Below are 17277 nucleotides of genomic sequence, written 5' to 3' on the forward strand. Positions count from 1 at the left end.
TAAATATCATTAATTGTCATTAATTATCAATCTCTAATAATATCAATCCCTAAAAATTTAATATGGTTTTCAATTAGACAAAGCTACTGCTGCTCAGCAACGCCATACATTGTTCCCGAATGATCTTGTACTTCAACGCAAAGCCTTTTTCTATTGGCAGATAAATGTAAAAGAAAAGACAAAGAGCTTATAAAATTCAACACTTTTTCTTCATCATCCGCTATAGATTTGATTTGATTTATCAGACTGCTTTCGTTGGTTGGATTCGATGTAAAGGAATGTAGCCGAAGCAAAAGAATGACTACGATTTAAATAAACGGTTTTTTGTTCTTGAACATAACTTCCACCACTGAAGGTCCTCGAAAGCTGTTTTGATAGCTTTCAATGCGTCGAGAAATAATAAAAAGGCAGGAGCCATCTTTTTTGCCAAATTCGTCGACATCTGTTATACATATTACTGTGTGCAAGTGTAAAATACCGTTATCGTTTTGCAACATTAGTACGCACTGCGATAGCTGTTTGCATCCCCTTAAAAACGTCCATCAATTTTTTTGACATGCAGTATAAACGTCCATCGGGATCCATCATTACAGATGATCAAATTGATCCGCGGGGAGAGGGAGTGAAAGTTATGAAACCCTATAATTTGTGTAATGTATTCATTTAATAATTTTACCCAAAAATAGTAGGTCTTTGTAATAATTATCTTCGCAAATATTCAGGGCTCATTTTTCTTGTGATAATTTTCTGCACAGGAATGTTTTAAAATCTTTTGGAAGTTTTAATCTCCTAGTGCACGAACGTGGCACAGTTTTGTATAATGATCATTGTGGTAGTGTGTGACCATGTTAACGGAACATAAGTACTGAGGGCACGAATGGACGTACGGATCGAGTCATTATTTTTGTACTAGGAGCATAAATAATCCTCACTTTCTGAGGGGAAGGTGACAATCTTAATTGACCTAAGTTTAGGCAACTCTTATTTTAGTGATACATTAACCGTTGATAGCTGCAACAGCAGGTGCAACCTCTTAATTTAATTGACGATGCTCGATAGAAGTGAATGGGTGTACACAAGAGTCTAGCTAAAGTCAATTATTTTGTTTTGACCGATAAGAACTACTAAAAGATGCATTATCTTCTCGCTAAAATGGTCATACATTCCATTGAAATTCATAATTGCATCATTTTATTGTACTTCAGCTTTATTTTTCCATACATTTACAACTTTTTGTCGCTTTTAAATTTCTCCTGGGAAAGGATTTTATCACTTATCCGATAGTGATGCCTATTTTGAAATTATACTTTTCACCAATACTTGTACGCGCTTTTTGAGTCACCGAATAATCAATTTTAACAATTTTATTGCATTCTATTGTATCATATACGTGTTCTAGATCAAAACTGCACCGTTTTCAGTCGCTTTGGCTATAACCCACTACGATTCAAAAAAAGTTCCAGTTAAATAAATAAAATTTTAATTAGGAATCTAACAAAATGAGAGCTAAGATCAAAATAGACAGGGGGTGATTTTAGTTATAGGGACATATAATTTATGGGAAAAATAAATTTACATAATCTATAAAATATGAATTATATATAAACTCCAAATTATCGTGAGACTCTAATCAATGCTCCGTGATAAAGTTGCGCAATGACTTTTTGATCAAAATTTATCCTAAAGGATAATGAGAATGAACTAATCATCATATCAAACGTTACTTTCCAGAGCTTATACGCCGAATAAAGACAAAATCTAAACCATATAAACAAATTAAACCATATAAACGATATAAATCTGAAACAATAAAGCAGGGGCTGTTTGCATCTGTCACCCCAGATTGAAGGGATGTCATCCCGAAAACTGAAAGATTTTTATAAGACATTTTGGGCCCTTTTTCAGTTCAAATTTTCATGTTCAAGTTTTTCCAGCATGTAGAACTTTGAAAGAAAACTTTAGATGAACACTTAGAAGACAGACTAGCCCTCAGAGGGAAGTATTTGAAATTTGAACGATATCAAAAAAACATTTCATCCTATTAATTCTAAAAACTAGTAGAATCTTAAAACTTTTAATATGCAAATGCTACGAGCTGAAAATTTATTTTTTCAAATATCAGAAAAACACGCTTTGAAGCTTGTTAGATCCTTCTTGAGGTTAATGACATATTATAATACTTGTGAATCATAATAAGTGCTTGATGTTTTTTCATTATGACCAGTACCCTGTTGATGGTGCTCCATAGACTAACTTCTCTTTAATTTTGGAAAATATTTAAGTAGTTTCCCGTACCGAACCACTAGAGCCTAGCAGACCTGATTCAGAGATTTTCCAGAGGCCAAGTCGTGGCAGAGAGATGCCAAAACTTGGGTAGAGGAGCCATGTTTTGAGACCTCTCTGGGCAGAGAGGCTAAGACTTGGATTTTTTCTGGGCAGAGCAGAACCCATGTCTTGGGTTTCTCTGAGCAGAGCTAGTTAAGATTTACATCATCAGGATAGGATGTTTTCCATTTAAGGAAAATTTTTGCAATCGATTACAAATTTTTTGTCAAAAAAATTGTTTGCACATCATACAAATAACAATTTACAGCGGGGGATATTTTCAATTCGGGCTCATGTGGATTTTACACGTAGCACTTGTGAATTAGGTAGTAGGCACTGAGCCAAATGGGTATTGAGGTACTCACCCAACAGCTATCTTAAGCGTGGAGCGCGAGGCCAGGAATTAGAGCCGAACGGGCGCAGAGCTGAATAAGGAAAGCTGACAACCATAACCAAATGCTTTAATTTGATTGGCCAAACAATCTGATTGGTTGAAATTAATTACAAAAACATGAAAAATTGCGTTTTATTAGTTGGTGTTATTGCTTGATTATCAATGGTGTGCGGCCTTGTCGCGCTCCATCTATGATTTAAAAAGGTTTCTGCCAAATAATTGAATGAAAGTTTAAATTGAGATTTTTCTTATATCAGAGGCAAGACAAAAATATAGACTGGGGATGACTGTAGTTTATGGGACAAAATTCTCTGAAAATTAGTTTTACAGAATCTATAAAATTGGGAAATAATTATAAACTGCAAATTACAGTGAGACTCTGATTATTGTTCACACAAATTTATCCAAAATGATAAAGAATATGAAATAGCTATCAAACCAAACGTTATTTTTCTGCATAACATGCCAAATATAGACAAAACATAAACCAAAAATGTGAAACAATCAGCAGCGGCTATTTGCGTTACTCTTCCCAGATTGAGGATCGAAACCTGAATGTTCATGCTTAGAAAATTTAGAGACCTTTTTTAGTTCAAACAATCCTAACATGTGAAACTTTATTTTAAGGAAAACAGACTTCATATCTGAAGAGATGATGAGAACATTTTTGAGACAAAGAATCCCTCAGAGCAAAATCTTTGACATTGAGTCAAAATGCAAAAATTATCCATTGCGGTAAAAGAATAACTCCACGAAGTGAAAAATATACTTTTTTATTCTTCAAATGATTAGTCCAAAAATGTTTTTTTTTCAGTTTGTTGTTCCGACCCCCACTTTAGTGGGGAGGGAGGAACTATATACTCAAATGGGTTTTATTTTGTTCGGACAATTTTGGCCGGTCGTTATATTCATCATAGAGAGTTGTGAGCGGTATCATTAAAAAGCTTGTACACCCTAAAATATGGAATTAAAAAGAGTTTTTTGAATTTCATTCTTTACAGGGAGTTATCGAACTTTAAAGTTCTGTGAATATTCGACAGTTTTTATTCATATTTTCAGTATTTTTTGCTAAAATTTTGGCACAAATTTGCTAATATTTTTTAGAATACGTTGAAATTCTTAACAGTAGAGTTTTATTTTTACTATTAGAGACAGAAGAGCGTTGCTGAATTAATTGATTTGAGTTTCTTTGGCAGAAAATTTTGACAAAATTTTCAAAATTCAGATATTTTTTATCAAAAATTGGACAAAATATGCATTTTTGATACAATTTGTATAAGTATGCCGAAAGTGCAGACCTAGAAACCGCTGACATAATCTCTCTAAAATCCAAAAGAGAGCTATTTGAATCTCGGCGCACTGTAAAAGTCTTCAGGAATTAAAACTTTGCCTGCCGTTTTTTACAAATTTAACTAGATAATTATACAAATTGCATCGTTTATACAAAAATGCATGGAAAAATCAAGGATAAGTTTGATATTATCATGAATTCTTACAATCAGAAACGTGTACATTTTCAGAAGAACTTTATTAAACTTTAACTGAATTTTTAAGTTTTTTTCTTCAATTGTTAATTTTTTTGCATTCTGTTTACTAGGTCTCACAATTCAAAAGTCCAGATGGCTTCTGCAAGAATTGTAGGTGAACTTGTACCATGCATTCGGTTGTTACCTAATGTCTCTTATGTCATTGAATATATTTGTTTTTAGGAAATTTCAGTGGTTTTTTGAACTTGTCATTTACTTTATATTATTTCCGTCAACTTTTACCCTATTTTCAAGGAATACCGGTCAAACTTTCTTTCCTATAGCATACAAACTAATTTTGTTGTAGGTTGTTTTAAAGGAAAGGTATCTTGAGTTCGGTGCTATGAGATTTCATACAAAATTGGGTGATTTTCTTGCATAATTGCCAATTTTTGCTGTTGTTTTTGTTTTTTTGGCAAATTGTCAGTTTAACATTACCTAGGAGTCTATCTGAAAAAAAGTTTCACCAAAAAATGAAATTAAACATATTTTTTGTGTTTTTAACATATGATTTTAAGGGCTGCGACAAGGTTCTCTTGCGCAATTTGGTAGAGTTTTTTTTTTAATTTTGCCCTGATTTTGTAGTTAATTTTTGTTTTCGTGTGCTAAATATTGGGTATTTAAAGTTCCCAGTGGACAAATATTGATACCTAAACTAACCTAGTAACTGATATTGATATATATAGCGAATGGTTCAATTAACTTCCAGTTTATAATTTTTCAAAGAAAAACGGAAAATATTTCAACTTATCTCTTTTTGTTCTGGTTTGCGTTTTTTTTCGTATTTTGCAAATTTGTATCAATTTCGTAATCTGGCTTCATTTTTGAAAGATGTCTTGAATGTTTTGTTGAAAGAAACAATGATTTTTCCGTTGTTCAAACGTTTTGACTTATGTTTTCGGGCTAAAAAAATTTGTTTAACAGGAATTTTGTGGAATTCAGTTACTTTTCAATTTTTGTGGTTTTTTGCCGTCATTTTGAAATGGTCATTTTGCAAATGTACTTTATGATGTTCAAATGAGTTGCAATGGAAGATTTATTTTTCTTGCTGTGACGAATTGATAATTTTAATGGCTTCATTACTGTGGTTTCTTAAAAATGTTTGAAGTTTTTTTTTCAGCTTGTATTTAATGTTTTTTTACGATCTAATGACTTGGTCTCACTAATGACAGGCGCAATTAGTTTTCAAAAAAGTTGCAAAAAAGCTGTCTACTTATTTAGTTGAAAGCCTATGTATGTTGGCTATAAATTTCGGAAATGTTTGTTTTTTAATTTGCCAAATTTATTTCTGTTAACTTGTAGCTTAGCATCCCTTTAGATAAGTCACATCTTTTATCTAATCAACTAAATTTTGCTTTCTATTGCGGTTTTATTTTCTGAAACGGCCTTTGTTCTCGGTACAACCAGTTTTCCTAAAATATTTATGATTTTGTCATTTTCGACCAATTTTGTAGCTTTTTTTCACAGTATCACATTAATGGGCGCTCCTCTGGTCATCTGACATATACGCAACTAAAAATTTTTAATTTTTATAAGGGGCACAAGGTTTAATTGGGACATAGTTTTTGTGCAACTTGTTCGTGCAATTTTATTTGTCGTTCTTTTTGTAGTCGTACGACATATCCTCGACAAAGAAAAGTCTCAATCGGTCTCTATGAGGTATAAAAGAATCTCTTAAAGATTTCATTTGATGCATAATATTTCTGATCAGTTTGACGTTAATACTTTTCAAAAAAAGAATGTTTTTTTTTAAATTTTGCCTTTTGTTCATTTCTTGTGGACTTGTTACCAAGTCGCATTGAGGAAAAGTCCCATATTTTTCTTTAATTAAGTGGAGGATAATTTTCTTTTGGATAAACTTTATCTGATGGGATTTTGATTTGGTTATTCGTCGTTTTCGAGAAATGGACAACGAATTTTGGTTGTAATTATTATTTGTAATTATTTGATTTTTATCACCGTCTTATCCGGTAGTCATATTATGGTAACCACAGGTTTAATTGGCCCTATAAGGTAGATTTTTCATGCTCATATAATGTTTTGTTGAACGATATGTTGATATTTTACTTTTTGTCTCTTCCTCATTTGGTAGACAATTAAGTGTCAAATGTAGATGAGCGTGGTTGGAACTTTATGTGCGAACGCACATTACCGAGCCTCCTTGTTTCTGGTTTAAAATAGAAGTTTTAATTATAATTGGCTAGGTTCCAAGTTATATTAAACTTTTTGCTTTAAGACACCAAGTAAGGTATCAGGTTCTTTTTTGAGCTTCTACTCAACGAACATTTTTGTTTTTCACTATTAAGGGAATAATATATGTTCATTAAGTAAGATCTTTACGAAGAGTTCTGGTCGTTTCAGATTTGGAAACAAGAGTCTCGCTCCTTTTAAGTTTAGCAACTATTATGGGAGACTTTAATATTTATTTATGATCAGAACTCTTCCTTACATATGATGCATTTTGCGATTGAATAAATAGAATTTTTTCACTAAAAATTGAGATTTCTTGACCTTAATTATGTACAATATAACTTTAATGCAGCAAAAATGTTTAAATTTCAAAAAAATATGAAAAAAATATTTTCATTAAATGTAAGTTGTCACTATTATTTAGACACAACCGTTCTACAAAAATTTATCAATAGAGGGTTATATCGAGTAAAATTATTGTCACTTCATGTACCCACTGCAAGAAGTTTTTTTTTGAATTTCGGAAAGAGATAGTAGTATGTGCAAAACTGTTGTAATCAGAGCACTCAGGTGTAAATGCTGTTTAATCAATTGAATTGATCAAAATTGTTGAAAGAGCAAAAATTGTCTAAAATTACTAAATTTAAAATTGCAGAAATTGTCTAAAATTACAAAATGTATTTCAGACTTGGAAGTGTAATATACTACAGAGTTTCTCTATTTTTATTGTTATGAAATCATTTGATGTCAATTAAACAAAAAAAAACGAACGGAATCATTTTTTTGTTTGGTATCATCCCTGTGCTCGGGTTCAAAAATAGAAAATTGTTCAAATGCTGGCTTTCAGTGAGGAAAAAACTGGGAATGCTTGTTTCTGATCGCAGTAAAGTTTTTCTATGTCCGGGTTTTAATCGTAGAAAACCGTCTGTGTTTATGTTTTTGTTCGCTGAGAACCGTCGCTATAATCGGATTCAAAACCGTCTGTAGTAAAAATTTCGAGGCACAAAGAAATCATTAAAAAACGTCATTGATATTTTTGCGGACTATAGCATTAAATTTTTGTAAATTCATAATTTTCGTAACTTTATGTTTTGTACCTAAGGTTATCAAAATTGAAATAAAAGCAAGCTTCAAAACTTCTCAAATAGAGGTGTCTCTCAGTGATTTTGAATAAGCTTGCGTCAACATTAGAAGAATGTTCACAATACAGTTGCATGTGAGGGGAACAAATTCAAGTTTAATTACGCCATTTAAAAGACAGTCAAATTTTGACAGTAAAAACCAATTAATTCTTAAATTTCGAACCGTGCAGACAAACATTTTAAACATGCGATTAATTTTTTTTTAATCTTTATATGCCGAAGCCCTCTTAGGTATAAAATCGATAACACTGGCAACAAATAGAAAATTCTACGGTTTACTTATATTTGCAACCAAGCATACCTAAGATTCTGGACAAATGTAAGTAAACTTCTGTCAATGTTTGACCCATCCACGATGAGAGTATATTGATGTTATATGTACAAAAATGTTTCAGACAGGTATAAATATTTTGCATGTTCTTTACATATTTGTGTTTGCCAATTGCGAAGCAGACGGCCCAGGCGGAATCTTCGAATCCGTCTTTTCACTTCCGAATCCCAGTTTCCGTCCAATATATCCGAATTTTGTCCCATACTTCTTCATGAAGTCCCTGTGGAATCTGCTAGGATGGAAGTTCTTCTGAGTGCCAATGAACAAGAGAGGATTGACTACACTGTAGATGTAGAACAACAACTCTCTAGCCCAGTCCATGAAGAAGCCAAAACGGGTAGAATATTTGAACCTACAACAAAACAGATTGGAAAAATTTTAAGAGAAATTAAAGAAGTTTCATGTTAACTGCAAGAAATGATATTTTTAGTCAGTTTTATCGCTGCTGTCGCTTTTAGCCATCTGAAATGTCGATCTTTTTATTTTTCTTTTGACGCTGGTTGGAAATTTTTTTTGCAAAAAAGGTCGCTATTTGAAAAGAAACTTAACTCTTCTTGAAACTCACATTCTGCAGGTCTAAAAATTGGTCTTGCATATAACAAAATCCGGTATTCTAAAGTCTGGCACTGTAGACATGTGGCATTTTTAAACCAGCACTTGCGTGTTCGATCTCAACTCCATGCAATAACATCTAATACTTTTTAGTTTGTTGTTACTGTTCTATCGCAATTCGATGAAATAGCTATTTGTTCATTTTCATTAACGTTTGGCATTTTAAATTCTCTTTAAGCCAAAACGTCTTGTCACAGATTGACCTCGTATTTGAAAAATTTGTTTTTCTTTTCCGTCTATGAAAATTTGTATTCACATAATTTTCATTAAATCTACAAATTTGCATTTATGAGCTAGCTCTGAAAAATTTTAAAACGTTATAGCAATTTTATCTTAATATATATAATTTTTTAAATAATTATAAATTTGTAAAAAAAACTATAAATTATATTATAGAAATTTTTTTGTTTAAATTGTTTGCATGTAGTTTTTCTCTTAAATGAACATATATTATATAGCTAAATGTTAATGTACAAAATTTTAATTTTTAATGTTATTATGCACTATATCGGTTACATGACAATTTACCCAATTCCATTTTACCCAATGCCATTTTACCCTACGCCAATTTACCCAACCTGCCATTTTACCCAATGCCATTTTACCCAATGTCATTTTACCCAATACCAATTTACCCAATGCTCTTTGATCTTTTCGTTCAATTATCCGATTACAAATTAGCAGTCGCTATTAGAAGGATGATTTAAAATATTTGTGGAAAATATAATCACATGTTCGGTTGTGATAGTTTCATATCAAGTCCCACGGGCCATTTATTTCATAGTCGGCTAAATAGTCGTTCTGGTTAATTTAGCAATGGGGTAAATTGGGTAAGTGGGCATTGGGTAAAATGGCATTGGGTAAAATGGCAGGTTGGGTAAAATGGCATTGGGTATAATGGCATTGGGTAAAATGGAATTGGGTAAATTGTCCTGACACCACTATGTCGTTTGAATCTTCCAGCACTGTCGGCTTACTTTGTTGTTTTCAAAGCTTCTTTGAAGTCAGATTAGTAGCTACATCAACAAAAATTAATTATTTTCTTATTTGTGGTTTCTGTCGGACGTAGCGTGTGGAAATTGAATACCGCAAACTGTGGAATATAAAAGTTTTAAAGTTCGCTATCCGAGGGACAAGTTTGTCAACATATGTTACAAAATGGCCGAATTGTCCATTTTGCGGAATTTGATAAGAAAACTTGAAACATATTTGAAAAAATTTTTTTAAACAATATTTCCCCTTTAAAAGAAAATTTTACATGTTATAATATACATTTTGTGGGAAACGATGGGTGAAATGTACCAAATGGTCCGTTCCATTTTGGATGGGGTACTAGTTTGTAATGAGACCATTGCAAAACCAAAGGAATACTCACGTTACTTTTTGAAACTTATAAATTAGGTTATAGCCAAAATGTTAGATACTTGAAACAAAAAAGAATAAAAATCACGCAAGCTTTCATTATTATTATTATCAATATGAATATAAATCTTTAATTTAATTAAATTAATACATGAAATAATTAACAGGATATAACTGTTATAGAGATGGAACTAACCGGAAGTAGTATGTGTACAGACATGGAATTGATCTCCATTGCCAGAAGAATGCGTAGGATACTTCAGGGAACCAGAGTATAATGTATGCCAGAGTGGAGAGGAAGAAGAGCAGGGTGATCTCTCGGTTCCTCTTTGTCTTCTTGTCCACTCGACTACCTGAAATAACGTTTAAAAAGTTCTTGTCATTATAGAAAAATAAGGTGTTTCCCGAAAATAGAGTGTCTCACCTCCCGTTCGGGTCTCCTCGAAATTATTGAGCCGCATCCTCCCATTATGCTATACTCAGGATTTTTTTTTTTGGGGGGTATCCATCATATGACGACCCAGTAGGCTGGAAGAGCCTATAATGGGAATGACATAAAAAGTTTTTCGGGTAATAAAACATCTACTAAATTTTATTTAAAATATACCTGTAGATAAAGAAAATTTTCCATTTTTTAGCATACCAATGGTGCTAACTAGAAACACCCGATGTCAATTTTATATGATGTTTTTGAATTAACTAAGGAAAACCAACTTAATTCAGACTCATAGCAATAGTTAGACTATCAAAGTATAACACTGAACTCTGACCAACCTGGGTTTAAGAGCGCCGGGAAAAGAATCCAAGATATGCGTTAAAACTGATCTGAAGTGTTCCTCAAAAATAAACAAACTCTCAAAACCAAACAAAAGTAATGGAAAATTCACAGTTCAATTTATTAGTTTTACAGAAGAAGATTTACTCACTTCGTCAAAACTCTCTCCAGCCAATCTTTAAACATATTTACACCCAGCCAAAAAGATATAAAAGCAAATGTCAGCTGTTCTAAGATCTATAAAGATATTCCAAATCGAAAACAAAACGCAGGAACTTAAACTCGAAAGCAACGCAACAAAAATGCAACAAAAAGAAAGAAATCCTTTCTACTCTTGCAGCAATTCAGCTCACGTTAATAAGACGAAAAATCAAGCCAAATTTGCTTGAAAACACAAACCTGACAAGACAGTAAGACAGCACACTATTTTAGGTAGCGTCCCTTTAGCTATAAAAATCACAATAATTTTTTCAAAATTATTCTATGGGCAAGAAAAAAATATCAAACTCAAATGATACAAATATGAAATTTTTCGGAAAAAAAGTTTGAAATGCTGAATTTATCGATAAGTTATCAAAAGATCATCTTCACATTTAAATAATCAATAATTTATTCAAAAAAGTGAACGCATACAAAGGAAAAGGGGCAAAACAATAATTTAAATAACTGCAAAAATTTTTCATCCTATCTTAAAAAAAATTTTCTATATTTTTTGTTCCGATCATTGGGGAGGAGCTATATACTCAATAGGTTATTATTGTTCAGTCAATTTTTGCCGATCGATATATTCATCTCAAAATATTTTGAGTGGTATCATTAGAAAGCATGTCAAGTCTAAAAGATTTTACTTTTTAGAGATTGAAGAGAGTGGGTGAATTGTTTGATCCAAATGTTTTGGCAAATTTTGCAGCTTAGATTTTCGAAAATCAGCAGTTTTTCCTTTTTTATATTGAAAATAGCATCGAATATGCCTATTTGACCCACTGTGTCCAATTTGACTGGTGGCGCAGACACAAAAAATGCTTGAAAAATCTTGTTTGAATAAGATACTTGTACCTCTGTCTCCTAAAAAAGTTTTCTGGGAATATAAAATTTTTGCGGTTTTAGTTAATTTAAACCCATATTTACAAAAAACGCATTGTTTAATTTTGTTATTAATATTTTTGTTTGCCCAAAAAATATTGCGTGACATTCTAGAAAAAATTGGGTTCTTAACTGCCGCGCAGCGATGGGACTGCCAGTTTTGGTCGCATCGTTATTTTTCGCAGTGAAAAAGGATTCCAATTGTTTTTGGCGTATGTGTTTCAGACAAAATCTTTCTATCACACTTACAAGTAAACTTTTTTCATTTAAGGGTTCAATAATAATTGGTTCCTTTTAAGTACCAATAAGGTCCAATCAGACAATATTGTGCTTCATGAGTAAAAATCATGGTTGTTGTTGCTCCGACATGTAATTTTTGTAAACTTTTTTATTGAATGGTTGATATTTACTAGCTGCTGATGTTCGTCTTGGAAAATCCCGATTAAATCTATTCCTTCAATTGTGTAATTTGATATCTAGGGAGCAAATAATGAAGCAAACTGATGCTTTCAATTGATACTAAATGCTTTTTTGGTAAAATAACTCAATAATTATCCAAAATCCACATTTAAACTTTGTATACTAAAATATTGGCCAAATTGACTCTTTCGGTAACGCAAAAATATTGTTTTTATTTTAATTGAGAAGCTTTAGGAGCAACACAAACCTGTTTTGGTCTAGTTGTGGAATTTAATAGCTTAAAAATTTTTCGGATTTTAATGGGGCGCTGTATAAATTTTTATAAAATACTTCTGCATTAAATGTTATTTACAGACCAGACTTATTTGAAATAAAAACCAAATTTTTGGATATCAATTTACGTTCAAGGGAGATCAACGAAATTGCTAAGCAATTTTAGAAAAAAGGATATGGTTCTTTTTCTTCAACACCGCTTGCAAAAAATTGTTCTTAGAAGTTTGAAACCTTTCTCTTTATAGTATAAATATTTAACCATTTGACTCAGTCTTGCTAACAACATGTGCAACTGGCTTCTTAAGCAGATATAAATTCAACTATTAATCATTTTCAAACGAATAATTTTAGTTCTAATGTTTTGTGGTTTAAAAAAATTGTTTAAAAAAACTGGTTCTTTGAGATTTGCCACTTTCAATATTTTTTCTACAACTTTTTAGCTTAATCTTAGGAAAAAAGATGTCACGTTTTGTTTCGAATTGTTTATAATATAGTCTTCTTAATGATTTACTTTTCAAATAATGGTTTTTTTGGCGTTGAAAAAATCGAGTTTCATAAATTTTTCGATTACTTTTTGATATTTTTCCGTTTTTGAGCTTTTCTTTTGCGGTTTTGTCCCATCATTACATTAATGGCACCTGAACGACATTTCGCATAACTGATTCACGGCATTGAAATTAGGCGCAATTTATTTCGTTCTATATTTTTATTGAATAGATCTTGATCCTATAGGCTTTGACACCGTTTCCTTGCAAAGTTGGAATTACTTTTTGATTTGTGCTTGCATGCATTCTTTTGGTAGTCTTTTTAAATTCTGGATAATGACAGGTCTCAGTAGTTTTGTATGAAGCTAATGACTGATTTCAGTTGACAGATAATTGATGACATTGATTTTAATTGTTTTTTGAAAAGTTTCGAAGTATTTTCTAACTGTTTTCTGTCTAATGGTAACTTTTCTCAATAAAGACAGGTCTCATAACTTTTCTGTGAGCCATTTGGTTTATACGACTTTTTATCTGGTGCAAATTGAGTTCTTCTTTAAGTTATTTTTTGAAAAACTAGGTAGACATTGATTTCTGGTCGTAAGTAAAGCTTGTCTTTTGTTTGATTTTGTTGTTTGTCTTGGATGTTACGCTCCCTAAGGGCGGTGATGATTGGTCCTCGGTCCTCTAAGTAGTTATTGTTTCATTTGTTAGAAGCCATTTCTTAAAATGAATAAACCAATTGTTTTTGATCAATAAAGGATTTTTTGAAATTTTTCTATCTCTTCCTCTTTTAGTGGACAATTAAGTGAAAATCGTGGCTGAGCGGCGTCGGAACTTTATGAAACCATATAAAAACCAATTAATTCTTAAATTTCGAACCGTGCTGACAAACATTTTAAACATGCAATTAATTTTTGTTTTTTTAATCTTTATATGCCGAAGCCCTCTTAGGTATAAAATCGATAACACTGGCAACAAATAGAAAATTCTACGGTTTACTTATATTTGTAATCAAGCATACCTAAGATTCTGGACAAATGTAAGTAAACTTCTGTCAATGTTTGACCGATCCACTTTGAGTGTATATTGATGTTATATGTACAAAAATGTTTCAGATAGGTATAAAGATTTTGCATGTTCTTTACATATTTGTATTTGCCAATTGCGAAGCAGACGGCCCGGGTGGAATCTTTGAATCCGTCTTTTCACTTCCGAATCCCAGTTTCCGTCCAATATAACCATATTTTGTCCGATACTTTTTCATGAAATCCCTGTGGAATCTTCTAGGATGGAAGTTCTTCTGAGTGCCAATGAACAAGAGAGGATTGACTACACTGTAGATGTAGAACAACAACTCTCTAGCCCAGTCCATGAAGAAGCCAAAACGGGTAGAATATTTGAACCTACAACAAAACTTTAAGAAGTGAAAGAAGTTTCATGTTAACTTCAAGAAATGCTATTTTAGTCAGTTTTATCGATGCTGTCGCTTTTAGCCATCTGAAATGTCGATCTTTTTATTTTTTTTTGACGCTGGTTGGAATTTTTTTGCAAAAGAGGTCGCTATTTGAAAAGAAACGTAACCCTTCTTGAAACTCACATTCTGCAGGTTCAAAATTTGGTCTTGCATATTACAAAATCTGGTATTCTAAAGTCTGGCACTGTAGACATGTGGCATTTTGAAACCAGCACTTGCGTGTTTGATCTCAACTCAATGCAATAACATCTAATACTTTTTAGTTTGTTGTTACTGTTCTATCAAAATTCGATGAAGTAGCTATTTGTCCATTTTCATTAACGTTTGGCATTTTAATTTCTCTTTAAGCCAAAAGGTATTGTCCCGGATTGACCTCGTAATTGAAAAATTTGTTTTTCTTTACCATCTATGAAAGTTTGTATTCACAGAACTTGCATTAAGTCTATAAATTTGCTTCTATGAGTTGGCTCTGAAAAATTTTGAAACGTTATAGCAATTTTATCTTAACATTTTATATGAACTTTTTTATAATCTTATCTTTATGAAAAAACTATAAATTTTAATATAGAAACTTTTTTGTTTGAATTGCTTGCAGATAGTTGTTCTCTTAAATGAACATATAGTATATACCCAAATGTTAATGTACAAAATTTTAATTCTTAATGTAAGTATGCACTACGTCATTTGAATCTTCCAGCTTTTTCGGCTCACTTTGTTGTTTTCAAAGCTTCTTTGAAGTCAGATTAGTAGCTACTTCAACAAAAATTAATTATTTTCTTATTTGTGGATTCTATCGGACGTACCGTGTGGAAATTGAATACCGCAAATTGTGGAATATCAAAGTTTTAAAGTGCGGAATCCGAGGATAAGTTTTGTCAACAGATGTTACAAAATGGCCAAATTGTCCATATTGCGGAATTTAATAAGAAAACTTGAAACATATTTGAAAAAATATTTTTGTAACAATATTTCCCCTTTAAAAGAAAATTTTACTTGTTTTAAGATAAATTTTGTGGGAAATGGTGCGTGAAATGTACCTAACCGTCGGTTGCAGTTTGGATGGGGTACTAGTTTATAATGGGACCATTGCAAAACCAAAGGAATACTCACGTTACTTTTTGAAATTTATCAATTAGGTTATAGCCAAAATGTTAGATACTTGAAACAAAAAAGAATAAAAATCACGCAAGCTTTCATTATTATTATTATCAATATGAATTAAAAAATCTTTAATTTAATTAAATTAATACATGAAATAATTAACAGGCTATAACTGTTATAGAGATGGAACTAACCGGAAGTAGTATGTGTACAGACATGGAATGGATCTCCACTGTCAGAAGAATGCGTAGGATACTTCAGGGAACCAGAGTATAATGTATGCCATAGTGGAGAGGAAGAAAAGCAAGATGATCTCTCGGTTCCTCTTTGTCTTCTTGTCCACTCGACTACCTGAAATTGTGTTTAAAAAGTTCTTGTCATTATAGAAAAATAAGGTGTTTCCCGAAAATAGAGTGCCTCACCTCCCGTTCGGGTCTCCTCGATATTATCGTGCCGCATCCTCCCATTATGCTATACTCAAGAAATTTTTTTTGGGGGGTATCCATCATATGACAACTCAGTAAGCTGGAAGAGCCTATAATGGAAAAGAAATAAAAGTTCTTCCTGTATTAAAACATCTACTAAATTTTATTTAAAATATAACTGTAGATAAAGACAATTTTCCACTTTTTAGCTTACCAATGGTGCTAACTAGAAACACCCGATGTCAATTTTATGATGTTTTTGAATTAACTAAGGAAAACCAACTTAATTCAGACTCATAGCAATAGTTAGACTATTAAAGTATAACACTGAACTCTGAACAACGTGGGTTTAGGAGCACCAGGAAAAGAATCAAAGATATGCGTTAAAACTGCGCTGAAGTGTTCCTCATAAATAAAGAAACTCTCAAAACCAAACAAAAGTAATGGAAAGTTCACAGTTCAATTTATTATTTTTACAGAAGAAGATTTACTCACTTCGTCAAAACTCTCTCCAGCCAATCTTTAAACATATTTACACCCAGCCAAAAAGATATAAAAGCAAATGTCAGCTGTTCTAAGAACTATAAAGATATTCCAAATCGAAAACAAAACGCAGGAACTTAAAATTGAAAGCAACGCAACAAAAATGCAACAAAAAGAAAGAAATCCTTTCTACTCTTGCAGCATTTCAGCTCACGTTAATAAGACGAAAAATCAAGTAAAATTTGCTTGAATACACAAACCTGACAAAACCGTAAGACAGCACACTATTTTAGGTAGCGTCCTTTAGCTATAAAAATCACAATAATTTTTTCAAAATTATTCTATGGGCAAGAAAAAATATCAAACTCAAATGATACAAATATGAAATTTTTCGGAAAAAAAAAATTTGAAATGCTGAATTTATCAATAAGTTATCAAAAGATCATCTTCACATTTAAATAATCAATAGTTTATTCAAAAAAGTGAACGCATACAAAGGAAAAGGAGCAAAACAATAATTTAAATAGCTGCAAAATTTTTTCATCCTATCTTAAAAAAATTTTTCTATATTTTTTGTTGCGATCATTGTGGAGGAGCTATATACTCAATAGGTTATTATTGTTCAGTCAATTTTTGCCGATCGATATATTCATCTCAAAATATTTTGAGTGGTATCATTAGAAAGCATGTCAATTCTAAAAGATTTTACTTTTTAGAGATTGAAGAGAGTGGGTGAATTGTTTGATCCAAATGTTTTGGCAAATTTTGCAGATTAAATTTTCGAAAATCAGCAGTTTTTCTCTTTTTTGTTAAAAATGGCATCGAATATGCCTATTTGACCCACTGTGTCTAATTTGACTGGTGGCGCAGACACAA

At 31.9% G+C, this 17277-nt stretch overlaps 2 protein-coding genes across 2 annotated transcripts in view; one reads left to right on the forward strand and one right to left on the reverse strand.

Annotated features, from left to right (window-relative positions):
* Positions 1-17277, forward strand: part of LOC142347941 (proton-associated sugar transporter A-like) — a 129891-nt gene that overhangs the window by 46025 nt on the left and 66589 nt on the right. The window lies entirely within an intron of this gene.
* The window catches only part of LOC142348330 (uncharacterized), a 35699-nt gene continuing 26301 nt past the window's right edge, over positions 7880-17277 (reverse strand). Inside the window, exons 6-7 of the mRNA XM_075399638.1 lie at positions 10079-10235; positions 7880-8260 (exon numbers count right to left, since the gene is read on the reverse strand). Coding sequence (XP_075255753.1) covers positions 7999-8260; positions 10079-10235 — 419 coding nt within the window. The 3' untranslated portion in view covers positions 7880-7998. The remainder of the gene's footprint in view (positions 8261-10078; positions 10236-17277) is intronic.

The sequence above is a fragment of the Convolutriloba macropyga genome, chromosome 10 (genome assembly GCF_964194025.1).
Source record: "Convolutriloba macropyga chromosome 10, txConMacr16.3, whole genome shotgun sequence".
NCBI lineage: Eukaryota > Metazoa > Xenacoelomorpha > Acoela > Convolutidae > Convolutriloba > Convolutriloba macropyga.